The sequence below is a fragment of the Larimichthys crocea genome, chromosome XII, assembly GCF_000972845.2.
Source record: "Larimichthys crocea isolate SSNF chromosome XII, L_crocea_2.0, whole genome shotgun sequence".
NCBI classification, from domain to species: domain Eukaryota; kingdom Metazoa; phylum Chordata; class Actinopteri; family Sciaenidae; genus Larimichthys; species Larimichthys crocea.
In genome coordinates, this window is record NC_040022.1 from 16,710,065 (window position 1) to 16,737,861 (window position 27,797).

Sequence of the window (27,797 nt, forward strand, 5' to 3'; positions counted from 1 at the left end):
GTTCATAGTGACTGTTTGTCTAGATCTGTTTTATTGTTAGTCTCTGTGGCTTCTTTTTCTCTTTAAAAGCCTAACCATGGACAAGGACTGCAAATTAGCTATAGCGAGAAGTCCTAATATACTCTGCATTGCCTGCATTCTATTTGACTGAAAAAAAATCTTACATGTATTGTCCCTATTAATGAATAAGAAATGAGAGATGGATTTGATGATTGGCACTGTTTCCTGTCCTAGTCTAGTAGCTAGAAGGTTCCAGGTTCGAACCCCGGCTGGGGACTCTGTTTGGAGTTTGCATGTACTCCTCATGTCTGCGTGGGTTCTCTGCAGGTACTCCGGCTTCCTCCAACAGTCCCAAGACATGCAGGTTAATGCTCTAAATTACCTGTAGGTGTGAATGGTTGTTTTTCCTCTATGTGTCAGCTCTGTGATGAAATACAGACTTGTCCAGGTCAGCTAGGATTAGGTCCAGCCCACCGCGACCCTGATGAGGATAAGTGGTTATGGAAAATGGATGGAGTTAAATTTGAAAAAAAAAAAGAAATTAAAACAAGCTCTCTCTGGTGGACAAACTATGTAATGGCAACAACATACGTTTGGAATTTCTGTACCGTTACTCATCAGCTGACATAGACCAAATAATCCTACATAGCATGTGTGATAAGGTGATATCAGCCAATTTATCGATGACGTTTTAATAAAACCAAGAGCGACAGCGAGGAAAATGAGCTGGTGCTGGTGTGTCATAAATCTAGCTTTGTGTACAAGCCACTGACACCAATTCATTAGCACCCCCCTCCCCCATTATCATCCCTTCACCTGCGTAATCATCATCATCCAGCTCAACATTATGACTGTCCATAAACCAGAATGGCAGTGTTATGAATACAGGCCGTGTATTGTATGTGAGTGCGTGTATACATGAATGTCATCGCGCCCAGTTTTTGAAAAAAAAAATCCTCATGTGAGCCTGAGGAGGGAAGAACACTAACTTCTAGAGAAGTCAAGGTGACCTGCTGCTGGTGAGAGAAATGGGAGTTGAGGATTATATCAGCACACACAGATCACTATATTTCTCATCCTACCCACCAGCAATTATAAATACCACTGCTCTTATTACTTAGCAGCCATCATACATGTAATTTACTGTTCCTGTTGTCCACACGTATCACTCAATTCACACGTATCACTCAATTCACATGATTGGCACTGCCTGCATCTTTCACATTTCACTTCTACCAATCCAGGTTAAATGTTTGCCTCCATCCTTTGTCTCCATCTTCTCGCCCTCACTCACTTTCTTGCAGCCGATACCTCTCTAAATTTACTTTGCCACCCACCCCGACATCACTCTCTCGTTTTTTTCCATCTCCACTTCAATTCACTTTCCCATCCCCTCCCATCCCCTCCCTCCTTTTGGTTAGCCTCATTCAGAATGAGGCTTTTGTGATTGGCTAGTATTTATATCAACTAGGTCCCAGTGCCACCTGGGACAATGGTCTCCAGTCAGATCCAGGTCACAGCAAGCAGAACCGTTCTTCGGCTCTGCACGGATCAGTCCAGTCCAGTTCAGTCCAGTCCAGTCCATCTGCCACGCAAGCCAACTTCACAGACAGCCATAGCTACCGCACCGACTCACCCACTGGCATCACACACACAGGTAGGTAGGCGCACACACACACACACACACACGTACATCAGCAGGTGCTGCATCACTGCTCTCGTTTGCCTCACAAACACAAAAACATGCACACACACAGGTGGATAGTTGAAGATCTGGCTGAATGCACTCACCTGCATCATGCAGGCAGGTGAATATCCACGCAGAGCTTTACATCTGAGCCCAGGAGAAGCTCTGGTACAGTGATATTGCCTTTCACAGCAGATGACAGCACTGGCAGTGATGCTGAAAGACAGGTGAAGGTAAGTGAATGTAGCAGTCACCTGCATGTTTGGTGGGATGAGATACAACCACAGCAGATTATGTGTGCAGCACAGAAGAGAAAGAAAAAGCAATGAGAGATCAGTCAGGCTTAATCTCAAATTGCCATTTAACACAATGGCAATACTTTAACAGGCTGAGCAAAATGTTGTGACTTTCTACTCCTAAGTTAATCAACTTATAGAGTATAGATGTAACATTTGGCCCTTCAAATAGAGGCTAACTTGCCTCATTGTTGGTACCCACTCACCATCCGTGTTTCTCAGTTACTGGAGTAGTTTACACAGGATTACCGGAGGATAATCCATTTACAGTATTTAGAGACATGAGTCGCCATCTGTCTGCGTTTATCACAGCGAGGGAGCAGTCGGCACCGGCTGACTGCATACAGACAACACTTATATACGGTAAGACGAGGCTAAATAAGGACTGTGTATGAGGTATAAACTGCTAATTGGTGGCTAATTGGCAAATTGTTCCGTTAATTGTCACTCAGCGTCTGGTCACGACCTTTAAACTGCGCGCGCACTCCAGCTATGTTGTTGAGATTTGCTGCCTTCACATGCCGTCGTAAACTTCAGTTTCAGCCACAACGAGTTTCATTTTGTGTCGGTTTTCCTTCGCTGTTAGCATCGAGGCTAACGGCACTAATTTTATTTATTTTATTAGAAACCAAAGACACACACACACACACAGTAGCATTGTGGTGTATTTTAAGGGCTGCAGTGAGGAGGAGAAGACAGAAAACACCTGGCGTCAAACAGGTTAGCAAGCTGAAAACAACAAAACAGTAAAGATATAATAATGCAATTTGAGACCGAGATATTAAGAGCAAAAAAAAGACAAAATCACACTCATTATTATTATTATTAATAATTAAAATGTTTCTTATTTACCACGTCCCTGTGCACTTCACCCGCACTATTCCGACAGCACGTGAAAGCAGCAGTTGTCCAGAAGACTTCATTGCTCCTGCAAACAAGTTAATTGTATCTAGCTGTGGACCAGAAACGCCCTTTGGCTACATTATTCACTTTGACGGGGCTGACAATCGCTAATCCTTCAAATTGTCAGTGAGTGTGAGTAAAAAAAAAATGTTGATCTTCATTCCAGCACTGATAGCTGCATGTAATGAGTGAGATACTTGATTGTTGTTTGTCTGTGCAGTAATTTGCATTAATGACACGCAGGGTTGTGCTAGTTGATTTTAATGAATGTGTTTCTCATTCCACTCTTACATCAGGCTTGCTCTTGCTGTGGTGATGGTGCATGAATATCTGAAGACTACCTACTGACGATGAAGTTTCCAAACCAAGAGCCTGCTTTCGTCACCTGCTGCCATCAAACAAATGCAGTAACCTCTTAAAACACCAGCTCTGTTGTCCAGCATATTTATTGCCTTATTTCTACCATTCCACTGTACCAGCAACCCCTCGGATATTATCTACTTGCTCGACACTTTGCCCAGGTGTTTTTATTAGCTGTGAAAAGCCTCTGCCTCAGCTCTCCCACAGTTTTTTTTTTCTCACTTTGGAGAATCTCTATTCCCAAATGATGCGGGCGGACAGTAAAGGCCGAAGTGCCTCCCCTCACAGGATAACCTATAAGTCTGACTTCCACGCAATCAAATGTTCATTTGACACTGCGACTAGTTTACAACCAGGGACCAAAGCTGCTGTTGCTGCTGCCCAGTGCTCTGCTGTGCACTCAACCAGGCTGCAACCATCCAGCATGTCAGATCCCATGACGTCTCACACCAGCACAGGCAGGAGAGGCAGGGTTCAGAGCACCAGGGGAACAAAGATAAGAGACAATATTTTCCTGCAAATGGACAGCCAGCAGCTCAAACAAGATGGTGGCCCAGTGCTGAGTTCTGGCTCCACACCTCTGCTTCCTCCCAGTAATCCTACCCTACAGCCCCAAACTTCACCTTTCTCTGGATCCAGGCGTTCAGTGGCTAGTTCCTCGTCTCTCCTGAGCACGGTGGCCAGTGCTTCTACTCTAGATTCGTCTTTGCAAGATAAACTATCAAGATCAGAGGAGATATCGGATATTGACAGAGCTGCTCTGGCTCAGAAGTTCTCTGTAACCCGGAGGTTGTTTGAGACCAAGGTGATGGAGGTTGAAGGCAGTGGAGGGCAGGTTTCAAAAGGTTGCAGGGGAAGCAAAGGGGTGGCAGATGGGAAAGGAGATGAGGAAGAGGAGAGAGGAGGTGTCAGCCAGGTGGAAAAAGAGGAAGAGGCAAGTGGGGAAAGCAAGCACGCCCAGGAGGATAGTTTTGATAAAGACAAATCCATAAATCTACCCATCATAAATATTTCCTCGCCAGAGCCTCTCGCACAGGCCTCACTGACAAAGCACCCTAAATCTCCTGTCTCGGATAGCCCTAGTGAAGCATCGAACACATCTCCTCCCTGTCTTGACAAACATGGTCAAGCCACAGGATTACAATCAGAGAGAGAAGGGGAAGAAACTGCAAGTCTTGACCTCTGTTTGACTCCAGAGGAGCCAGTGAGGGCAGAATTGGTTGACATAAAAAACGAGTCATCAGAAAGTGATGAAAATGAAGAAGAAAAGGAGCGGAGAGAGGCCAACAACAGGGTTGAGGATGAGAGAGAAAAGTATATGAACAGAGCTGCAGGAGACAGGGTGCAGAACCTAGTGGATGATGTTTTTGAGGGACCCTATGTGGAAAAAACACCATATGCACTAGAAAACGGAGTGGACCTAAGAGCAGGAGACGATGGGCCAGTCGTTCCCTCAGAAGAACACCAGAAGGAGTTCTTAGCCAGCATGTCAGGTGAAAGGCAGACTATGGATGACAGGGAAGGTGAAGGAGACAAGTATCGGCAGGTGAATGAACAATGGGAGGGGCAGAGCAGACATTTCATTGCACAGGCTGAGGCGTTGACAGAAAAGGGGTCCTGCATGAAGAAAAAGACAGACGCAGGAGTTGAAGAAATATCTGAAAGGAAAGAGAGAGGCGTGATGCAAGAAGAGGGTATTGACGAGGAAGTTGAGTCCTACAGTGTGGGAAAGAGGAAAAGTGAAGAAGTAGAATGCGAACAGACTCAACAGATGGAAAGAACTGACAAAGAAGAGAAAATAGAGAAAGAGGAGCATGTCAGCGAGGAGGTCAAGCATGAGGAGTGCCAAGAGGCCAGCGATGGGAAAGATAATGTAGGAGGAGGCCAAGACGACCAGACAGGTCCTGCAGTAATCTGTGGGATTGAGAACGAGGCTTTTGCGTGTGAGCAGGAATCTCAGTCTCATCCAACGTCACCAGGACAGGAATGTGAAGACTCTGCAGAGCTTTTATTGGAATATGATGAAATTCCTGGTGTGCCTGAGGTGTCCGATCAGGAGGATGAGGATGCGGCGGAAGTTGCGAAGAGAAAGGTCAGGTTCTCCTCAGCACCAATCAAGGTAAAGAAAACCTTTAAATTTAATAATAATTTAATACAAATTCAGGCTATTATTCACTTTATTGACAGCTGCAGGGTCACTTTATGCATTTACAGAAGCTCTTTATTCTAGATTTGCATGACTGTCAGTTAAAAGCTGGTATTTGAAACCATATTAGAGCGGTGTTTGCCCAAAGCCATGTTTCTAATCCATTAGACGAGGAGGAGGAAAGGCAAGACCCCACATGCTTCATTCTGTCAGCTCAGAGTTGCATTCATATAAAAGCACAGAAAACATTCCTGTGTATGGCATTAATCCGGCTCAGTTACATAACAAACTATTGTATTGGTCAGTGTATTATCAGTAATTGACACATGGAAATTGTGTGTGTACATTGAGATTTTTTTGCAATCCTCTAATTATGTCTGTGCAGCTTGCTCAATCCTGTCACACTGACAGATTTACCAACATAATCAGTGTTTTCTTGTTGTGTCAATAGCTAAGTCAATGGGCCTACATTTGACATCTGTGTTGACTTAAGCTGAGTCCAGTGACATAAACTGTGCAATATTGAAAGATTGCTGTCTTTCAGGTGTACTGCACCTATTCCAACGCAGAGTACGACAGACACAATGAGGATATTGACCCAGTGTCCGCCTCGGCTGAGTATGAGCTCGAGAAGAGAGTGGACAGGATGGATGTCTTTCCAGTGGAGATAGAAAAGGGTGTGTGCTCCCAACAGAACCCAGAAGGAAAAGAAATCATGCAAATGGCCATATCAGGTGGTATAGTTCTGAGACTTTTATTTATAGGAATTCTGTTGGGTTAGTTAAACTATTCAGATGTATGTCCAAAAAAAAAAGAAAAAAGTCTGACATAAAGGGGGGAAAAAACACACTTATTTCAAATACCAGGTTTTCCCTGTTCATTACATGCCTTTTGCCTCTTCATGGTGCAGCAGTCTTACCACGACTAATGTTGTTAATTTGAAGACAAATTCTTAATGTGTTTTCCTTGTAGGAGACGATGGTCTTGGCATCAGTATCATAGGAATGGGGGTAGGAGCAGACCAGGGGCTGGAAAAACTAGGAATCTTTGTCAAGACAGTCACTGAAGGAGGAGCAACACAAAAGGATGGAAGGTACATTTCTACATCTGTCTTGTTTATTGATTGATCCTTTTGTCTCTATATGTCTGTATATACATATATGTGTGTGTGGTTGTTAGGATTCGGGTGAATGACCAGATAGTGGATGTGGACGGGGTTAGCTTGGTTGGAGTCTCCCAGCTGTTTGCAGCCACGGTGCTCAAGAACACGTCAGGCCTTGTCAAGTAAGTTGTCGTGTTTCAGTGCAGTGTGGGTGTGCTGCTGTATTTTTTTATTTATTTTTTCCCCCACCATTTGTATGCCTTGCTGCCTCTTTGGGAGAGTAGTGGAGTGTAAAGTCTTTCCTATTAGTGACTCACAGGATACACATTACAGTGTATTTTTGGGCTGATGTTTTAGAGCCGTCCATCAGATCAGTGACTCCAGAGTGTTTGCTACATTAGTGGTGTTATTTAAAGATGGAACAGTGGTAGCAAGATAATTATATATTATAGGATAGAATATTATATACATTCTGCCAACCATTTTCCTGCCAGTAATTCAGATTGTAAACATTAGAGATTTGGAGGTTTGGGTGTCAAGCAGCATCTCTGCTTTTAAAGCTACATTACAAGATTACATTAATTTCCTCTACATGACTTTTTTTTTTGTCGCCTGAAAGAGTTTTTATGATGTAGTTTCTCAGATGACAAAACTTATTAATTCAGTATTTTTTTTCAGCAACACCTCCAAATTTCTAGATACCTAAGTGTCTGTAAATGCGCCCAACTAAACTTGCAACTGCATGAATCGTTAATGTAATTGGTGCCACTTGTGCGACCACCAACACAGGTGGAAACAATGTGATGATTTTGCTCACAGCTTTGACGGATTTCTCTGTTTGGCTGCAGGTTTTTGATTGGACGAGAGAAGGAAGGCGTAGAGAGCGAGGTGGCACGACTGATCAACGAAAGCCTGGAAATGGAAAAAACATCCAGAAAGGTGAGTTTTCCGAAAGAGAAGTGGAGTGTTTGTCGTGTTTGATTTCTTTTGGTGATTTGATTGTATTTCTTTCTCTGTGTATGTGTCTTTTTAAAAATATGAAGAGAGGAAGCACAGGTGGAGATGAATATAATGATAGTAGCATGTCAGAGAGGGGCTCAGTGGCTGAGGAAGAGGAGGAAGATGATGATGAAGAGGATGATGTGTCTGTTCTTTCCAGCATGGACAACTACCAGCTCTGCCTCAAATACCAGCAGGTACTCCACATTCAACATTAACTCACTGACATCCATAAACAAAGTAAAATATACAGTATGCACCAAACGTACTGGATATCAGCTCAGTAATACATTCAACTGGCGAGATAACCCAAAACCCATTTCACTTTAGTTTTATCATTCAATGAGTGTAGTAAATAAATATAGTTGTCAGTACTACCCTTTGCATGTAATCTAAAATTTGTCTTCCCACCCTGTCTGTCTTCATAGCTTCACTCAAAACTACGAAGCAGAGCAGCCCAACTTCACCATGCTAGAGAAAAGGTAGGTCACTCAGCTGAGACTGAGATCTCTCTCCTTCTCTATTTCTCACACACACACACACACACACACACTCTCACTAATAACTGTACTCACTTTAATACACTACCTTTGCATCCACATTTGGAACAGTCTGACCCATTTAACTGTGTATGAGATGGCTGGGTGTGGAGTTACTAGGACGTGGGCTGCGTTCCAACACTTGTCCACGTCAGCCCTGCTTTTCTGCCTTTGCCTTGAAGTAATCACCGCTATGACATAACTGGGTTGGCGAAAGAAAATCTGTCTTTCTTCTGTCCGACTGCATGAGATCAGCGAATACTTCACTTGTTTTATCAAAACTCTTGCAGTAAGACAACTGAAGAATAGTTTGACACATGACGTAACAACAAAATGGCCTTTTTTTCCCCTTTTGCCTTGTGTATATGATTATCACAGACATGCATTCATAAAGCATACATAATGTAATCTTTTACTGTATGTCTGCCAAGTTAAAGGCATTGGAGGAGCAGCAGGCCTGTTTGGAGAGCCAGAAGGATGAGTTGGAGCAAAGAGTGGAGGATGGAGAGGAGAAAGCTGACAAACTAGAGAAGTATGATGCTATAGACATATATCTTTAAAAATGCATTTTGCCATGGTAGACATGATGGATCTGTACGTATATGCAGATCTATCTTACAGACGGAGTGGGAGCCTAAAGCCTGTGAGGATAATCTTGTTAAGAAAGAAACATTATGAAGATAATGATGACTTTTGCAGGGTTTTAACAGCCCTCACTCTTTTGTCAGGTATTGGCAAGAGGCCCAGACACTGTGCAGGGTTGTGAGCCAGCGACTTGCTGATGCCCAGAGCCAATCAGAAAGCTTGGAGATCAAATACAGCAAGGCTAAGAGACTGGTCAGAGAATACCAGAGCAGGTATTTATCTAATTCATCCAATCCAGTTATTTCTCTGGCAATATGGAACATTATTTTTTTAATTACTGGGTGTGTTTGGTGAGATGGTAAATTATGTGAACCTCCTCCCATCATAGATTTGGAATTAAAGAACTTTTCAAATGTTTTTTGTTTTTTTTTTCAGAGAGGAGGAGAGGGAGAAAAGAGAAGCCGAGTTGAGGAGAGAAATGGAGGAGAGAGATAAGCTGCACAGAGAGGCAGTTGAAAGACTTCAGAACCAGGTGAGAGAAGGCTCCTCAATCCTGTATGGATTTACTTTGTGGAGCCTGCTGTTTTTCTGCAGTCATTGTTTCACACTGTTTATCACAGATAACACAGCTGGAGAGGAAAGAGACTGACAGAAAGAACCACTCCGTGGACTCTTCAGTCACAGGTAGGGTTTCTGTCACCACGTGTCTTTTTGACTTCGAGTCACTGCTGGAATGTTCAAAACCATTTAATGTTTAAAATTTCAACTTCTTCTTAACTGTGTGTCTCAGGCCCAGACTGGTATATTCCTGTCCCTGATACAGGACGTCTAGACTGCAGTGCTCACATAGCCAGAGCTCAGCTCGCCCAGAAATCAAAGCGCCACCCGCCCTCTCGAGACAAACTTAGAGAGAGCTTTAGAAAACAGGTAGGAGACAGTGCTGTAAAATTGACAACTTGCTGTTTCTGACTGTGAAGCTGACACACACACACACGTCCTCATGTTGCTTTTAGGAAGATGAATCTAAGAAACACCAGGAGAGCCAAGTGCCGACTGCTCCCACAGTGCTACCGAGGAGCTGCAGAAGTGACCTGTCCAGCACATCGTCTTTCTCAGCCCTCAGTCCTCAGCCTAACACTGGCTCTGTCTTCACCCCTCCCATCTACATAAATGACAGTGTCACACCTTCACCTTGCAAATCCTCCGCATCAAGGAAGTCCAAAAGGAAATTTCCTGACTTCAGGTGCAGGGTCTCTGTCTCTTTCTTTTGTCCTAGATCAAAATATCATGGCTTAAAGGCCATAGTAGTTTTATAGATTACCTTTCGCTGATGGCAAGTCTTTGGTTATTTGCCGGAGACCAGCCATTTTGGTGGTGATATGCTTTTCCTGATGCTTTTTTTTATTGACCTTTTCTTTTTAGTGGCCTTCGCAAGTCTCTCAGCAAAAGAAGAAGTGATAAACAACGTAAAAGATCCATAAACAGGTGTGATATCACAAAAAATACAAAAAAATTTAAGATTAAATTAAAAATAATGTGACTTGATAGGCTGATGGTATTCACACATGACTTGTTTTTGTGTCGGATATTGAAAAATGCTTAAGTGTCCGACGTTTTATTGAAATATGTTTTGTACCAGAGCGTCGTGTGGCGACCTAGTGGATGAGCCCGCTGGAGTTTCTCCGTCAGGCTCGATCACCTCCATGCCTTCTTGTCTGCCTTTCCCCTGGTTCGGAGAGCGAGGGAGAGAAAAAGAAGAGGGGGGTGAGCGAGGCAGGGAGAGACTTCGATCCGTGTCCAGCAGCAGCTTACCGTACCTGACCACCACAGGCAGAAGAGACCAGGTAAGAAAAAATGGACTGATGGATAAAATATGCACACGGCTCAATGAAGGCTAAACAGGCTAATGTGTACTCGGACTAATAAGATTATGAGTTCTGCTCACGGTCTTCTCTGCATGCCATCCTTCTCCCCTGTCTGAATTTTCTGATGTAGATAACAGACAACAGAAATCCTGTGACAGTATGTAGACTACTGTATGTAGGCAGCCTTTTTTTTCTTACTTCCAGAGTATTGGCTCACCAGTGTGCAGCTCCAGCATGGTGGGTCATGTCTCTGATCTCTCCCTCTCTGGACACTCTCACACTTTCACCTTTTCATCCACTGAGGTGAGTCTGTCCTTCCCTTCCTTTGTCTTTCCCTTTTTCTTACTACTCCACCCCCATGGTGCACTCTTTTGTCCAATCTTTTCTTTTCCCAAGTCTACTCTCTTCTTTAGTTACAGTTTCCCTCTCAGTTCTGTCTTTCTCCTTTTATGTCACTCACTCTCTGTCTGTCTTGCATTTTGTCTCTGGTGTCCTGTCAGACGTTGGACGATGACCCAGTTCCCACCAATAACAACAACCAGTGGCAAAGCCGACCCGTGTTGGAGTGGAATAACCAGCAGGTGTGTCTGTGGTTAATCGCCATGAACATGGACCAGTACGCGTCTGAGTTTGCTGCCAAAGGTGTGGATGGGACACAGCTGCTCAACATGGACAGTGAGAAACTCAAAGTGAGTGGTAGATTCTGTACAAAAAAATAAACATCCATTATTACTAACCTGTTCTACAGAATCCATGCTTATTCTGTTTACATTCACATGCGTCGTCTTCCATTTCTCTTTCAGGCTCTGGGAGTGTGCAGCCATAGTGACCGGTCTGCGCTCAAGAAGAAACTGAAGGAGATGAAGAAAGGCGAGGAAAGGGGACAAAGGAAAGGAGAGAAGAGGCTGAAAGAGGAAAAGGAGAAAGAGAAGAATGTGGTTTTGGAAAAGGAGAGCGAAGAACAGGAGAAGGCGAGGATGATGATGATGGTGATTGGGGAGAAGCCTGTAAAAGACACCAGACGTAGTGGCAAAACCGTAAGAACCGAGTCGCTCTTATAACGGCGGCGTCTGAGATGCACCACCAGCACGAGGCTGTGTTTGCAGTCAAACAAATACACTTGAACCAGACTCTGTTTAGTTAATAGAAACCGTTAAATCTACTGCCCAGACCCTCTGTTACTCACATCTTAATAGTTACCATTTAAGATACAGAACATTGTTTTAACTGATAAAAACATCTTTGGACCTGAGCAGAGGTTGATTCCAGCACCAAAGTAAACACTCACTGCAGATGAGCATCTCTCAGCATTTGTCAGGTGTTAAAATATGATAATTTGCTATTGTTTTACAGCTTTTTTTTAATTTTTATCATGAACTTTAAATTATCCTTAGAATGATTTTAATATTTAACAATGTGCTGATTAAGCACGCGGGTATTTGCTTGTAAATGCTTTTTTTATGTATTAATAAATAATGCTTCAAAACCTTTTTAACTCACTTATTTATCCTTGAACAATCAAGACGCCAGAACACTTGAATATGACAACATTCAAACATTTTTATTCAAGAAAATCTTTGCTCGCTCTCACTGTCTTTTCTATTTTACAGCCAATGGAAAGGTGTAGAGGTTTGGCTGTATATTTACAAAGCAAGTGCCGGACAATTGAATAAGTGGCAGTTCCTCTCTAACATACAACCTGAGGCACCTTGAGTTTGAAAAAATGCTGATTAATCAACAAAGATGCACAGTAGAAATGCTCCAAAATGGGGGAAATAAACACTTTTTAGTTTAAAAAAAGAAAAAGTCATCTGTGGTTGCATTGCATGACTCTTTGGCATATAGGGCACATAACATAAGTACTCCTCACGAAGAATAAATACAAACAATTCTGCAAAACATTTTAAAAAATGTACAAAATACCTAGAAAGACTTCCTCTCTACCCCAGTTAACACTGTGAATGTAGCAAATGTACAAAACATGCTCTGTCAGACAGTAGTTGTGCAGGATCATCTCCCGCACTGCAACTCTCCTCCTCCAGTGATTCATACAGACTTTCATACAGAAGATCAGTTCTGAAGAATATCTGATCATGTATGAAGTCTTACAAAAGATTTCTTTTTCCTTTCAGCAAATTATTTTGTTTCTTGTTATTTACAGTCCACACTGTGTACAAGACAAGGCAAGAAAAAAAAAAAGTGAAATTGGGAGTTTTTCAGTAAGCGACAGGAATCTGTGTTGAGTCAGATTTCATTGGCTGTTAAGAATAATGTTCTTTGTCATGCCAGGTTGTCATCCAGGGCTTCTTTTCCAGGTTTTCCCAGTTACCATTCCCAGGGGTTATTGCTCTCTCCCCCCGTTTGATCCGGACAGCGTTGTAACTGGGAACCCTGTCTTCATATTTTGCTCGCTTAAAAAAGCCACACTGCAGTGAAGAAAGGGAAAACAAAATCAATGTTTTGCTTGGGGGGGAAAAGGCTATTTTAAAGATATTCAGAGAAAGTGAAGGAGGATGATGAGGCATTTAATGTCATCAGCCTGTTTAAGAAAAGGAAGAACCAAGATGCAGTGAATCCATTAAGAGGTGCAGACAAGCCACCTGCACTCCTCTTAAAGACAGGAAACATGTCGTCATGCCCCTGTTTTTAAATGTGCAGAGAGCGAAACCTGCAGACCAAGTGAGTGCATGTGCAATAGCAACAAAAGAAATTGGAGAAAAAAGTAATCAAAGAGATGCAGAACAGCCCCCACGGTGATCCCTTATTGAATTAAATAACACTCATTGTCATATCAGCCATCACCTCCCCTGGCCATGCAGGTAAACTGGAGTCATACACACATAATCATGTGTGAAAATCTTTAAGGCATAAACTCTTTGCAGAAATAATCAGTCAGCGTTTGTAGTAGCATTCATGTCACAGTATGAGAATTGCCCACTGCCCGTCTAATACCAGAAAGCAGCGCTTTTTTTTTTCTTTTAGCAAAAAGGAGCGAGAGAAAACGTTTCAACCATTCATGGCACGCCGGGTAATTTTACCCATTCTCTTTTTTTTTATGCATTTGATGTCAGTCTCTCTTTTTCTGTCGGATCTTCTTTGTTCTTTTTTCCAAAGACTCCACACTAAGGAAAGGCAAATTGTTAGAAAACGTGTGTAACTGCTGTTACATATACCTTACAGTTGTTCTGTAAAACATTCTTTACAGACAGAAAGATAAATCCATTAAAACATAGATGTGCTGCATGTGTTTTTATTGAGGCAGGGTGTCTCCCAGCAGTCCCTTGTCCTACCTTCCAGAGAAGGAAAGCCAACAGGGCCAACAACAGCAGCCCGAACAGGATAGACAACAGGATGATCCACCACGGCACTCCTCCATACCGGGCTTCACGCCTCTCTGGGAATACTGTCAGTTTCACCTGGACAACACACAGTGGCTGAGCATCAGTACTAAGATCTCTGAAACAAAGTGTCAGCTACATTCTTTCATCTTTTATTCTCTTTATATCGCTCCCAAGCTCAGATCTTTGATTTTCACACACTACGTTGACGTCAACATTCTGAAATAACATGTAATGTAATAAATAATCATCAGGTATCGAGTATTGTCACACATAAATTACCACTGTCTCAGACTTTTCCAGCACTGTGTTCTTTGTTGAGCTGTCAACATGTAGAGAGGCCTTCACTATCACTTCCACATGATGTAACTTGGAATGATCCTGCATAAAGACAAAAGGAGGAGATCAAGTTCAGATGCCGCTGGAAATAGTAAAAGAAAACACTAATATTAACGCTGATTTGCTGCAATAATTTGTTCCCCCAAAAATAAAACTAATCCTTTGAACAGGTTGATCATTTATGGAAATAAGATGTCTGGTTAAAACTTCATACTTGAATTGACATAAAAGTTATAAGCTGCTAATAAGTTAATAATTCAATTCATATGTGTGTATTTTAGTATTTACTTTTAGTCTTTAGATATACATTTGTAAATTGCCTTTACTTTTTCCTTCTTGGGACTGTGAAGCTGATTCACATCATAGAGTTGTTCCTGGTCAAATAGTTAAGAGAAAACATGTAATATTGGAGCAGTCGTAATGTGTTACCTCTATGAAGGTGCTATTCCAGAGGCGAGAGTAGAGAGTGATGGCTGCATTACTGTCCATGCCCCGCAGGGGGCACTTTATTGTCACACAATTTGCCCCATGGCCACAGGACTGTCAACAAAGAAGGGAGCACAAAGTTACTACTGCATTCACCTGTTACTTGTAGCAGAAAAACATAATAATAATAATAATAATAATAATAATAATAATAATAATAGTGGTAGTGTGGTGTTACCAGAGTTTTGTAGTTCTTCTTGTCCGAATAACGTGAAATCGTGCCCTCGTTAATTTCCTCTTTCTTGTCCGAATAACGTGAAATCGTGCCCTCGTTAATTTCCTCTGTGTTATCTGCAGCTCGTCTCGTCCTGGTGTTACCTGATTCCAGGTTCTTCAGGCAGAGAACAAAAAGTAAATCATCTATTAAATGAAATAACCTAAATGTCTTTGTCTATGAAAAAATTGGACATTTTTTCCAAAACATACCTAAACAGCTATTTGAAAAAAGTATACATGCAGGCAGAGTGACCACGCTTTAATGTGATGTTTTCACTAACCTTTTTAAAACGGTTGATCTCATTTGCAGGAGTGCACTCTAGGCGGTCCACTCCAGTTGAGCTGATCTTCGTCAGGTAAAGCAGCACCTTCCCCTGTTCTACTTCCTTTGGCCACTCGATGTTGAGGGTGGCGTTGCTAAAGTCTGTCAACCTCCTTCCCAGATTGATGATCTGTAAACCAAGACAGTAAAAGTAAAAGTAAAATATGTGATATATGACATAAAAAAACGTTGAGTGTTGAAGAGAAAGGAAATGACTTCTGGGCTTTTTTTTGTACTCACTCGAAACTGGTGTGTGATGGCACTGCCAATTTCACTTTCAGACTTGATGGCCGTTTCACCTTTGACTGATCCTGAAAAGTAGACCTGAGATGGCTGGGCTTGTCTGGAAAGACAGAGAAGCACAGTTAGTGGCATGAACCTGTGTATCCTTGTGTCTTTCTTTGGCCATTAACTGTAGGAGTGTGTGTGTGTGTGTGTGTGTGTGTGTGTGTGTGTGTGTGTGTGTGTGTGTGTGTGTGTGTGTGTGTGTGTGTTTCTTACCCTGATACAGACAGCTGCAATTTGATGGCCACCTTTGCCTTTGCTTTAACAGAGGCTGTTTTCGTCTGGTCACTTGTCCTGTTGGATCAGAAGTTATACAAAAGCTAAGTAAACTACAAATGTGAATACATAATGAAGTTAAGCATATTATGGTCCAGCAGCGTATCTGTAGTTTTCTTTATTAGTGTGACTCAAGAAGAAATGAGAAGCGTCAACCTCAAATGATCAAGACCAAAAATATGATCAAGACAGCAAGTTGAGCTCTGTCTGCGTTTGAAGCAACCTGCAAGTTGCTTCATTTAAAAATCAATCATCTAACTATTTAAAAAGTGTAAATCAATGTTAATAGTTATTGGATATACTCACGTGTCTAACTGAAGATCAATCTCCACTTCATTAGTGTTAAGAGAGATGCCTGTTGTACCCAGAATGATGAAGAACGTTGTCTATATGCACAAACATGGAGACATTAAATAAGCATTAACAGTGACACGTGTGCACCTGGAGGAGGTAGATGGTGCAAAAATGTGATTTTTCTCTCACCTCTGTGTCGCGTTTGAAGGGGTTTCCAATGTCACAATCAGCCACAGAACCGTTTTTATTGGCTACACAGTTTACCTGCCGCTGCTGAAATCATATGATTAAGTTCCAATCAGGGCGGCAAATTGGTATGCGTGTGTACAGTATGTGTATGTGAGAGAGGGAATAGAGACTCACATTAGGCAGAGAGCGGGTAGCAGAGTAGGTAAGGGAGGGTGGGAAGGAGGCGATCACAAAGGCTTCATATGCATCATCTCCTTTTTGATTGGTCACAGTGACCTCCAAGGCGATGGTCTTCTGGTTGCTGAACGTGAACAGCGGCACACCTTTCTCCCTTCAGACAGACAGAAGAAATTATGAGCCTGTGTGCCACCATATGGAAGAGAAGCCATATAAAAAAAAAATGATACTCATATCACACACTTACAGAGCCATAGGACTGAACGTGTCTTTGTCAGCTGTCATGTAGCGATATTTCACCTGCAAGTTGCTCTGACAAATATTGTCCTTGCCACAACCCTCCTTCAGGAAATGCACCTAAGCCAGAACAAGATGATGTATATGTACAGGGGAAACATTAACACATCTATTGCACGTCATCTCACTGTGTCCCTATGTTAACATGCTTGCGTACACACCTCTGATCGAGTTGTCATTGGCTCATTGGCATCCAGGACAGGCGACAGCTGAGAAGTTGAGCTCTGTCTGCGTTTGCGCTTGGCATTGTCAATTTCCACAGACACATCAATGGGGATCCCCCGCAGCTTGTCTTTGATATTTTCCTGTAGAACGACGGCATCACACAACATTACATGCCAACCACAATGTACTTTGATCAAGAGAAAAGATTTCAAGAGAGAGTCACTACCTGTATTTTGAGTTGATGCCTAATGCACTTTTCCTTTCCTTTGCTGTTCAAGGTGATGGTGTCTTTGTATTCATGGCTTTGCTCAGTGCCATCAGAGAAAGTCGCCCTGGAGCTGAGATGGTTCTTCCTGCGGTCAGCATCGGCCTCCAGGGAGTATGCCAGCGCTAGATAGGAGGGAGACGAGGACGTTAAAGAGAGAAGAATTTAACTTTTTAACCACCCTATTACTGCGTGCTAACAAGATACAAACATGATCAGTGTTGTGGGTAACGCGTTATAAAGTAACTTTGCTTTAAGAAAAATTCCGACTGCAGCCTGCTTTTTGTCCGACAATACTGTGCCACCTGCGGATGGACTGCAGCCTGCTTTTTGTCCGACAATACTGTGCCACCTGCGGATGTGTCTGCGGAGGCGCAGCGCTGTGATGATGCTGCGCCCTGGGACAGATGTTTTTGAAAATCTTCTTCTGCTACGTTTTAATTACTACTTTGAAGAGTAAATGTAAGTGGACAATGGTAAAGTGAATTTAGGCCTGTGACACTTAGTATTTTCATAGTTCGTATTAGGCTATTTGTTATTTGCCTGTGTGCCAGTGAGCAATTTTATTGTTTGTGTTATTCGGCCTGTTATCATTTTTGTTTGACATAGAGGCAGCTGTTCAAATTTCTGTTAGATTGTCAACTGGTCGTTAATTTCTAAATGGATCTGAATCTGCTACCTGTTTACCTCTGTTTACTTAAGCGCACTTTTATAATGTAACTGCATTTGGGTTAAAAAAAATTCAGGAGTTACCTATGTTCTGACTGATCAAAAAATAATGAAATGAATGAATGAAAAACGCTATGTGGTGTATTGCTGGCCATCTTTCCTGTTATTGTTGTCCTGCAGAGTTAGTTTGGCTGGATGACTGACGTTATTCATGTCAGGACTTCTCGGTGCATTTAAAGGAGGCTGTGTGTCTGTGTCAGTTAAGTTGCAGCTTGTGCGAGGTGCTGCAAACGGCTTTCCATTTTTGGTAACGCATGATTACTCTAACGTGTTACTTTTATTCATAAGTAACAGAACGGATTACTTTTAACTGATGGTAACGTTGTAACGTAATTAACTACTTTCCAAAGTAACTATACCCAACACTGAACATGATAAAGATTACATTTAGTTTTAGTAAAGAAAAAGAAAGCTCAGCATACTCAGACTGGGAGTGTAGCTCGTGGGCTTGGCAGTGTAGGTGAAGCATGCCTCAACTTGCAAGCTAGGGACACAGAGCAGACACACCCAGTGTTAGACAGTTTGATAAATGTCAAGAAATGTATAGAAGAATCTAATGAAATGAATACATTTATGGTGACACACATACCAGAAGGTGTTGCCACAGTTTTTATTTGTGAGGTCGATTTGCTTCGGTGTAATCTTGATTTCCTTCTTGATGTTAATAACTGGACGGGCTCTGGGAGGACAGAACTCAGTGAGCAACTCTACAACCATCGGAGTAATCAGAGACGTGTAGTGAGAGAAAAAAATACCAGTTCTCGCTTACTTGTAGACAAAGACAGAGTCAGAGAGGGATCCGACAGCCAGGTCAGGGTAGGAGTTCTTATCCAGGTCCATGTTGCCCGCCAAAGAGTAGCCAAAATTCGTGACTCCTACAGCCTTGCCGGACAGAACCTAAAGAAAGAATTTTATTTTACTTAATTTTAATATGTTACAAAGCTTTTAGGGCGGTCAAACTGATTTTCCTACAACAAAAAGTTTTATCACCACTTTATTACATACCTGTGCAGCTTTCTTAGAGCTGAGACCCGTCGCTGATCCATGGTAAATGTAAACAGCCCCTGCACCATTACCCTCATAAGGAGCTCCCACTGCAAAATCTGACAGCAAGAAAGACAGCAGTGAATGATATACATTTTATTCAAGGAGGGGCATCAAGAAGAACCAGCTGACAGTACTATACACATGCACAAGCACAAACATCATCCACTTACCATGGTAACTATCCTGATTTATGTCTCCCAGGTTTTCCACAGCCAGGCCAAACATGGAGTCCTGAGGTCCATCTATTCTGATGGGCTTGACTTCATTCCACTTTCCATTTTTGTTCATGTAGACGTAGACAGCTCCTCCAATTTCTCCCTCCTTCTCAAAGTACTGAGGTGCTCCTACCACTATGTCCAGCCAACTAAAAAGAACACCAGCACAACTTGTCTGTGAGTATAAAGTAATAGTGCTAGCATTTGTCAAAGCAGAAGTTACAGGTCGTGTATATCACTCACCCGTCCCGATTGAGATCCAGCAAGGCCAGATCATAGCCGAAAGAAGAAGCCAGCCCTTCCCCTTCCAGGGTGTACTCTTCTAGCAAGATGTGGCTTGTATCATCGCCTTTCTTCAGTAGCACCACCGCTCCACTGTGGTTTGCTCTGGGAGCTCCCGCCACTACCGTTAGTTGGTCCCTATGAGTCACACCCTTCCCTGAGTCCAGAGAGAAGCCTGGGAGACGAGACAAAGTAAGGTTCTTACATAGTCAGAGGCGATCAGGTACTTGAATGTGTCATGACAGTGGAGCAACTGAAACGACTGTGCAAGACTGGTAATGAATGGATGAAGAGGGCTGTTATTTACCCAGATAACTGTTGGCAGGAACAGGGACAAGATCAGGGTTCTTTTCACTTTCATCTCCCACCTCAAAAGGACCGTCGTCAAAGATCCCCATGTCTATGAACGATTCGTTCTTTTGTTCCAAGCGTACTATACCTGGAGGGGAGGGGAGTTAAAATAGGAGAGATCTAGCATCTAGCTTACAATAAAATGATGCAAAACCTATAACACAATATTCATAACTGGCAAAAATGTTGAACAAATGACTGAAAAAAGCATCACTTGCAAATTCTTTTGTGATGAAATGTCACAAGCATCACAAATCATGTAGAGTGAATTCATGATGAAGAACATGTGCAGTGAAGTTCTTTTTCTTTTCCATAGCTACAGTAACTATACATCTAGATGAAGACACACACACACACTAGACTACCTTTCCAGTTGTACGCCCCAGGAGCCCCAAAGATGACATAGTGAAAATCCTTGTCAAATGTTGCAGAGAGGCCCTGCTGGCACGAGCCAAACATCTCATGACCTCTGGGCCGGCTATCGCAGAAATGCCAGGTGCCTCCGTAGCTGCTGCTACTCAAGTCCTGACTCAGCACATAGCAACGGCCAATAATGTCACGAGATTCGAGGGCGGGTCTGTTCACGTTGGCACGCCGCTGGTAGCGATGGGCACAGGTCTACCAGGGACACAAACACATAATTGAGTTGACGTGATGTTTGTTAAGATCAAATCTGATGAGATGTTGTAAAAAGGAGTAACTGGATGAGCCAATTACTCATGTATTTTTCTTTAAGACATTTTAAGCAACTAAGCAGGGCTAAAACTGATGATTATCATTATCAATCCATTAATTGGTTCATAGTTTAGTCTATAAAATATCATAAAATGGTACAACTTCCATTGTGTCCATTTAGACCTTCACATGTTTTGTTTTATTTAATAAACGAAAAGATATTCAGTTGACAATGATAAAAAAAACAAACAGAAAAAAGCAGCAATCAGAGAATCTTTTGCACTTTTGCTTGAAAAATGACTGAAACGATTAATCGATTATTACACAAATGCTGATTACATTTCTGTTGATGAGTTAACCAATCAAATAACTGTAAATGCTCTTACTTTGTAATATCAAATTGAAGTTACAGTCTTACCACAATCATGCCTCCTGGGCCCTGACTGTTGACTGTCACTCCCATCCATTGGTTCTCTTTGCTTTCTCTCATTATATCCTCTAGACAGAGACACAAATAGACACAAAGGGGATACTCAAATACTGGAAAACAAAAATGTATGAGAGAAATGCACATGTGTCTGTAGATATCTCACCGGTGTTATCAAATACAACTCTGGAGCAACCATTCGAGTTGGTGCTCATGTCACAGTTGTACAGTCCTCCTGTCACTTTAGACGTTTGACCCCTCAAGGCTTTTGCTCTCGGGGCACCAACCAGCAGCCTGTAACAGACATAAGACATATGCAAGCTCAATCAGATGCACTTTGTGAATACAGACTCTAATATGAACACTCATCTGCAATCTAATATTCTGACATCTTTTCCACTCTTGCACATTATATTATCACACATTCCAGTCTACTGTGTCACACAGCAGCCATATTCACACACACACAGACGCACACACACACACATCCGCCACCAAACTGATGTTCCATGTCCTCACGGTCCAACTGTGTCAAAGACCCCTTTGAAACGCCTGCTGTGGTTGATTGAACCAGGCTTTCTATATCTCTCCACACACACACAAGGGCTGCCTTTGTGGAGCAAGGACAAGGGCAAATGCCACACCCAGGTCTTGGTGATTGGCATCTCGTTTGCAAGATTTCCTACAGAGTAAATCAAACAAGTCAAGGATGTCATCCTTTGACCAGATGCTTTGTGGAGGTTCACAAGCAGAGTGTAGGGCACATAGACACTGTCAACACACCGACCTCTGTTTGTTTCAGGATCTCTTTCTGGCTTGCTTTGTCTGCCCGACGACCTCCAGAGTTAATGTTGCACAGCACACTGGGTTCACCAGATGAGATTAAGCAAAGCCATTTTTAGCTGGAGCACAAAGCATTCTCAGATACACACACAACATCTGGGAGGGGATTTACAGAGATATATAGTTAGAGTGAAGAGCTGAGGCCTAATGTGATCAGCATGTCTGCAGTGTAGACCTCACTAGTCAACACTAACTGCATGTGGGAGAAGATTTCAAATTATAAAGCTAACTTTTTCAGACAGGGTAAATCATCACCAATTTTGACTTCAGCAGGCGTGATGGGGATTAGCAAGGACAATAAATCTATTTATATGGCACAAGAAAAATATGGCTTCTTAAAAAGTAAAAGTATAACACTGCTGTTCTGAGATGAACTTAAATGGGTTTTACAGGGAATATTGTAAAAATTTATATATATTAATATATTTCTCTAAAATATAATGCATTAAGACAAGTCAGCACAACAGAACACATTTTGTCTGCAGTGATGAAGAAGTGTACACTGTTTATCCGGTTTTAACCACTGGATTGGTTTGGCCTTGTTTCAAAAACCAGAACGCTATAATTTGTGCAGTTATCCCACCCATCAAGTGTCCAATCCAGCCTTTTTTAAACTGTGTGACACTTGACATTTAATTCCACACAGTCTGAAGTTAACACTCCGCCTCTCCTCACTAACGTACCCAACAGAAAACCTATTTTCATACCGAGTGAAATTGATAGTCGACATGCTCATCGATCAAAGATGAGTGATTTAAATGAGTCATCACTTTCAAAGAGAGGCTTCGTGTGAATCCCAGGTGGGCACATCTCCACTTCCATTATCCTCAGAGACACAGGAAGTCAGGAGAATGGACGGAAAGAGCTCTGCCAAGACACACTGGGTCTCTGGGAAATGGGGTCACCAGGGCTGGGGTCTCTGCTGCATTAATAGAGAATGGATACCGCAGTTCCTACTCCTACATCATCTCATTGTGATGCTCATTCAGGGTCTCGTTAAGCTGTTTCCTTTGGTGTCAAAATCTTGTGACTGATTGTTGAACAGTTCAGACAACAGAGAGTAAGAGTGTTTGCTTACATGCGATCCAAATGATAAAAATCTACATTCAAGAATCTAAATTGGAGACTAATCTTTACAGACACATATAATCTTTATTGCTACACATCAGTGTTATTTTTTGTCACTGAAGTGTAAAGTGCTGACATGATGTGTCAGGGAGTAAAAGTGTGATAAGGCTGACCCACTGCCCTGTTGACAGCGACCCAGCTGTTTATCTAATCATTCACCACCAGCAGAGGAAGCCCCAACATGTAGGCTTAGCCTACAGGAAGGACAAAGACAAACAGATAGTACGTGTGCAAAACAGAGACACACACAGTGGGGTTAGGATAGTGACACTCAGACTCTCCCTGCGCAGGACAACAGAGCATCCAGCGCGGAGTGACCATTAGAAGTTGAGGGAGGTGTGTTGTTGTCTTACAGTAGCAAATCTGGCTGCCCAGCCAAGGCACAGCCCGTTGCTTAGTGGCAGCAAGCAGCACCCTATCAACTAGAAGCGTTCACCTCCAAATAGGTTGCAGATCCAGAGGTTCATGTCATGTGTTACCCAACTTCTTCCCCCATCTGTCTGCCAAGATCGAGCCCGCTGACTCTGTCTGGTTGAATAACAGCTTATATTTGGCGCCCAGATGTAAAAGTGATTTATGTTCCCCTCCGCATTCTTTCAGCTATCACCTCTTTCTCTCCCTTTGATGCTGGATAACCTCAACTAACCTGAAGGGAAGAGAGGAGGGAAATCTGACTCTCATACACATAAAATGTACACTCACGCAGAAGTTTATATGCTAAACCCTTCAGTCTTATTTCTGGAAATCTAGACACAGCATGACATTGACATTACTATTTAACATGCCGGCATGTCTTGTTTTCTTCTTTCTCACAGCATGTCTCTATATTATTGCTATAGCTATGGATTTCTCCTGAGCCAGTTTATTTTTTAGACACACACACACTTTTGCATTTTCTTTCTCCCACACATTTCTCACACTTGATCCAAGCTCTTAAACTTTCTTTAACTCTCACTCGGTCTCCTCCTCGCTCTTTTCTTCATGTATTTTGTGCTTTCCCTCTTGATTTTATTATACAGACAGCTCCATCTGGCAATTATGACCAACCATGGAATGCTACACACACACACACACACACACACACACACACACACACACATGAATATACATGATCCCATCAGCTCCTGCCCTCTCCTGCAGGTACATGTAAAACCCATCCCTTTAGGGCATGGAAGACTGGATAAAAGTTGGCATACATGAATGGGCTGTGACTCACTGTGCACACCCAGCAGTAAGGAGACACACATGGGGATGGGCACAAGCACACACACGCCATAATGTTGATGCCATGTACGCTAGTGAACACTTACAAAAAAAGAAAATCACTGTCAGCATAAAAAGAAAAAAAAACATCTTTCTCCTTTTTTTTTTTGCCTCAGGTTAGGAATGTATCAAGCAGCACACTGAGCTCTCTGACGCCCTTCCAAGTGACTGACAACGAGGCAACGCCTAAGTGCTCAGCCACAGCATGCATCAGTACCATTAAAACACACCAACCAGGCACACACATGCATCCACAGGCAGCACATGGATGCACAGGACATGGAGTCCACAGTGAGAGAGCACATTCCACCTCTGTAACAGCAATAAGAGTCAGTCACTCACAAAACAAACATGGCTTCCTGCACAAACATGCACACGCACATTCAAACTTGTGCTGTAATGTGACACGAACAAGCTGCTGATGGTTCAAGCTCATCTCTTTCTATACAGATTAAGGACAAGACATTGACTAATGAGACTAAAATCATTATTTTTCAGTATTGATAAATCGGACCCTCTATCCATCAATCATTTAATAGTTTTGTCAATAAAATGTCAGCCAATCATGAAAAACGTCCCAGAGCCACAATTGACATGTTAACTGCAGTCAAAACAGTTCAGAGGCATTCACATTAAAAAAGCTGGAACAAGAAAATGTTCGGCTTGTGTTTGCTTAAGAAATAATCATATTATTAACTAATGGATGATAAAGATTGTGGATTATTTTTCTGTCAATCTACTCATGATTAATAGCCATAACTGTTTCAGACATAGGATTGTAATGGCATGTTAACTTGTATATAATGGTGTACGATATTACACAACTGCAGTATTATTATAATGATCCTTAAAGGGGACAGAGGGTTCAAATACTTTATTATTAAGTATTCATAAGTAATAGGAATAATTATTATGTCCTATACTTTTACTTAACTTTTTGTGTTTTTGTGTCGTCTTCAATTCCATAGATAAGCAAATGTACACAAACAAATGTATTGTATGATAACAACAATTTTCGTACCATGGTATGAATAGCAATTTTGGATAGCGCAGCAACACTGTTTAGTAGCTGACGCCTCCTCTAAAAGCTCAGTCCACATTATCTCCACTGAAATCAGGTTTTTTTTTCAGCCCACACAATCCAACTGTGTCCTGTTTTCTTTAACTTTACAACCTGAAGCAGGGGGACTTTGTAGTGGCTCTGGTCCCGTGTGTGATCACCATGTGTCTTTCATTTAGACACAGCCTAAAACTAGGACACCAACTGCCACTGTGCGTGTGTGTGTGAACGTGCAACAGTAGTAGAAGTGTGTAAATACGTTAAAGAACAGCGTTAACCTCTGCAGATAAGGTTAAAGACTTGTGGATGCTAATAGCTCTGAGCTGTAATAGTTCAGGACATGGTGCAGTGGGTAAACACACTGTGGTGACCCCTGTGCATTAGCTATACAAATACAAACCACTACCTGAAGCACAGTTTCCCACTACCTGCCAAGAGAAATGCCTTTGTATTGATCAATTCTGTGTAAAAAGACAGATAATAGCAGCACAAGCAGTTTGATCCCTAGAGGCACTGATGCTGGCACTGTAACTGTAACTTAAATGACATAATCTACAAAATGACATCATGTGCTAAATCAGGGATAGTAGTGGATTATAATCAATCACTGTGGTTTTTGCACTTTAACATAATATTTCTATTACATACTACTTTACTTATATATGTTATCATATATATTTATACTCCACTACAGTTGAAATATAAGATATTCTTTTTACTCCTACCTTACTTTGTTTCATTTAATTAAGATGTCATATACAAAACATGTGATGAGCTTACAAACATGATGCTTTTGTTATCCAATCATTTATAAAGCAGTTCAAATTAGCTCCACCTCAACCAACTACATCATTAACGCACATACTTTTTATTATTACTGCATTACTGACAGTAATCTAATATATATAACAGACGATACCTTTTCTGCATTGAGGGCCTTTAACTTTAATAGTTTGATTTTAATTGTTACTTGCTTTTTACTTATGTTACACTGTCAATGCAAGATATATATCCATATAACTATTTTTGCGCTGTGGCATTGCTACCTTTAAAGGACCACAGTGTAGAATTTAGTCACTTCTAGAGGTGTAGTTGCTGATTGCAACCTCCTTGATTCACCCTCTCTGTCCTAGCATGATGGAGATGACTGCAAAAGGTCCGGGCTAGAGTCAGTGTTTAGTTTGTCCATTTTGGGCTACTGTAAAAACACGGTGGTTCAACATGGCGGACTCTGTGGAAGAGGACCCGCTCTCTCTGTAGATATAAAAGGCTAACGTAAGTTAGTAAGTCTAACGTAACAAAAACATAACGATTATTATTTTAAGGTGATTATACACTAAAAACAACATATTTATGAATATTACTGCATATTACATCACTGCTATATTGTAGATAGAGCCTGGTAAATGTTACACACCTTTAAACCTTTAAAGGATGTGAATACTCCCTACACCACTGAATATGAACCAACAAAACCATTTTAAATCTCTTATTCACAAACATTTCTGGTTGAGCCGTTCTAAAACAGATCACCAGATTAAAGACTGCTCTGGTCTCAGCTCAGTTAATATTCAGGCTATTCAAACCAGTGACCACTTGATGGCAGTTAGCCTTTATGCACAGTGACAAATCCCTCTGAATCAGTGCCCATAAAAATGCCAACAATGATTCAATGAGATGTTTTGCTCCTAACAGCAATGGCTTGGTCTCACCTAAAAAAAATAAAAAAAATTAAAAATTAAAACTTTGGGATATAGTCAGCCAAAAAATGTGGGCACGCGGCTTTGAGTGCACGTGAACAGGAATCTGGCGTGGAGATCCAATAAAAACTCACAAATAAGTAACCTGGAAGGAAAGACTGAACAAAGGTTAACAAGCAGCAGGCCTGTGGTTTCACTTACAGCAGGTGGATAAGGCTCGGGACAGACCTTTAAGGAACTAAACAAAATGTTTTGCTGAGATTAATGAGAAACTTGGAGCCTACTGGTGTGAAACTACATGCGGACATACCTGAGCTCAAATGACCGCGTAGCTTTAAGCTCTATAGTGACATTTCTGCGTTAACTTACATGGTGTCTGTATTTCTAAAAGCAGCTTTACGAAGGACCTGCAGCAGCTCCTACAGTCCTAATTAAACTTACAGCCGTCTGCACTGTTGTGACATTTTAATTGCATGGTTACAGAAGTTATTTTAAATGTATAGCGAGTTTCCGAGGCATAAAGAGTCCAAACGTTAAAGAAAAGAAAAGAAAAGGAAAGAAAAGAAAAGAAAAGAAAAGAAAAGAAAAGAAAAGAAAAGAAAAGGAAAGGAAAGAAAAGAAGAGAAAAGAAAAGAAAGTGTGGCTCTTACATTCTTTTATCCACCGGATCGAGCTGCCGGTGCATGGCGAGAGAGAAGCCGAAGAGGCTGCCTGGATCCCCGTTCTTCCGCAGAGCATTCTCGGTGTCCAGATTGAAAGCGGACAGTCGCCCACATCCCAAGAGAAAGACGACCACAGGCCACAGTCCACAGGTGATCCTGCCCTCCATGGGATAATAACAATAATAATACAAAAATACAAAACTCCCTTTGAGCTGGTGTAAGGTGAGTCCTCACTGAAGGAGGTGCAGAGTGCAACTAACTGCTGGGGGGGGTGTTGACTGCTG

General features: G+C 41.9%; 2 protein-coding genes across 11 annotated transcripts; one reads left to right on the plus strand and one right to left on the minus strand.

The window, feature by feature from the left end:
- The first annotated feature begins 1,825 nt into the window (after window positions 1-1,825).
- Window positions 1,826-12,563, plus strand: LOC109136703 (neurabin-1). 8 transcript variants are annotated; one of them, XM_027285297.1, is made up of 19 exons: window positions 1,826-1,920; window positions 3,183-5,365; window positions 5,937-6,126; window positions 6,365-6,485; window positions 6,572-6,676; window positions 7,343-7,433; window positions 7,538-7,690; window positions 7,922-7,975; window positions 8,464-8,564; window positions 8,761-8,889; window positions 9,053-9,149; window positions 9,238-9,301; window positions 9,408-9,544; window positions 9,631-9,860; window positions 10,040-10,102; window positions 10,257-10,461; window positions 10,687-10,785; window positions 10,983-11,171; window positions 11,286-12,563. In XM_027285297.1, exons 2-19 carry the CDS (start codon window positions 3,491-3,493, stop codon window positions 11,541-11,543), a joined length of 4,161 nt encoding a protein of 1,386 aa, XP_027141098.1. In that variant the 5' UTR covers window positions 1,826-1,920; window positions 3,183-3,490; the 3' UTR covers window positions 11,544-12,563. The 8 variants fall into 8 exon arrangements, with proteins under 8 accessions (XP_027141098.1, XP_027141096.1, XP_027141101.1 ...); XM_027285295.1 differs by lacking the exon at window positions 1,826-1,920 and adding an exon at window positions 2,873-3,018; XM_027285300.1 differs by lacking the exon at window positions 1,826-1,920 and adding an exon at window positions 2,873-3,018 and having other exon boundaries at window positions 5,937-6,069.
- On the minus strand, window positions 12,279-27,786 carry LOC104932606 (integrin alpha-6). 3 transcript variants are annotated; one of them, XM_027285305.1, is made up of 27 exons: window positions 27,502-27,785; window positions 21,024-21,151; window positions 20,849-20,928; window positions 20,121-20,373; window positions 19,712-19,843; window positions 19,366-19,579; window positions 19,078-19,271; window positions 18,866-18,963; window positions 18,630-18,757; window positions 18,450-18,539; window positions 18,283-18,344; window positions 17,093-17,256; window positions 16,863-17,006; window positions 16,652-16,761; window positions 16,402-16,558; window positions 16,228-16,311; window positions 16,051-16,130; window positions 15,685-15,762; window positions 15,424-15,526; window positions 15,143-15,313; window positions 14,926-14,976; window positions 14,824-14,880; window positions 14,589-14,699; window positions 14,103-14,201; window positions 13,773-13,898; window positions 13,521-13,604; window positions 12,773-12,908 (listed from the first exon to the last, which is right to left on the minus strand). In XM_027285305.1, the coding sequence occupies exons 1-26, from the start codon at window positions 27,678-27,680 to the stop codon at window positions 13,536-13,538; spliced, it is 3,162 nt and encodes a 1,053-aa protein (XP_027141106.1). In that variant the 5' UTR covers window positions 27,681-27,785; the 3' UTR covers window positions 12,773-12,908; window positions 13,521-13,535. The 3 variants fall into 3 exon arrangements, with proteins under 3 accessions (XP_027141105.1, XP_027141104.1, XP_027141106.1); XM_027285304.1 differs by lacking the exon at window positions 13,521-13,604 and having other exon boundaries at window positions 12,279-12,908; window positions 14,824-14,860; window positions 14,906-14,976; window positions 27,502-27,786; XM_027285303.1 differs by lacking the exon at window positions 13,521-13,604 and having other exon boundaries at window positions 12,279-12,908.
- Between the last annotated feature and the right edge of the window lie 11 nt (window positions 27,787-27,797).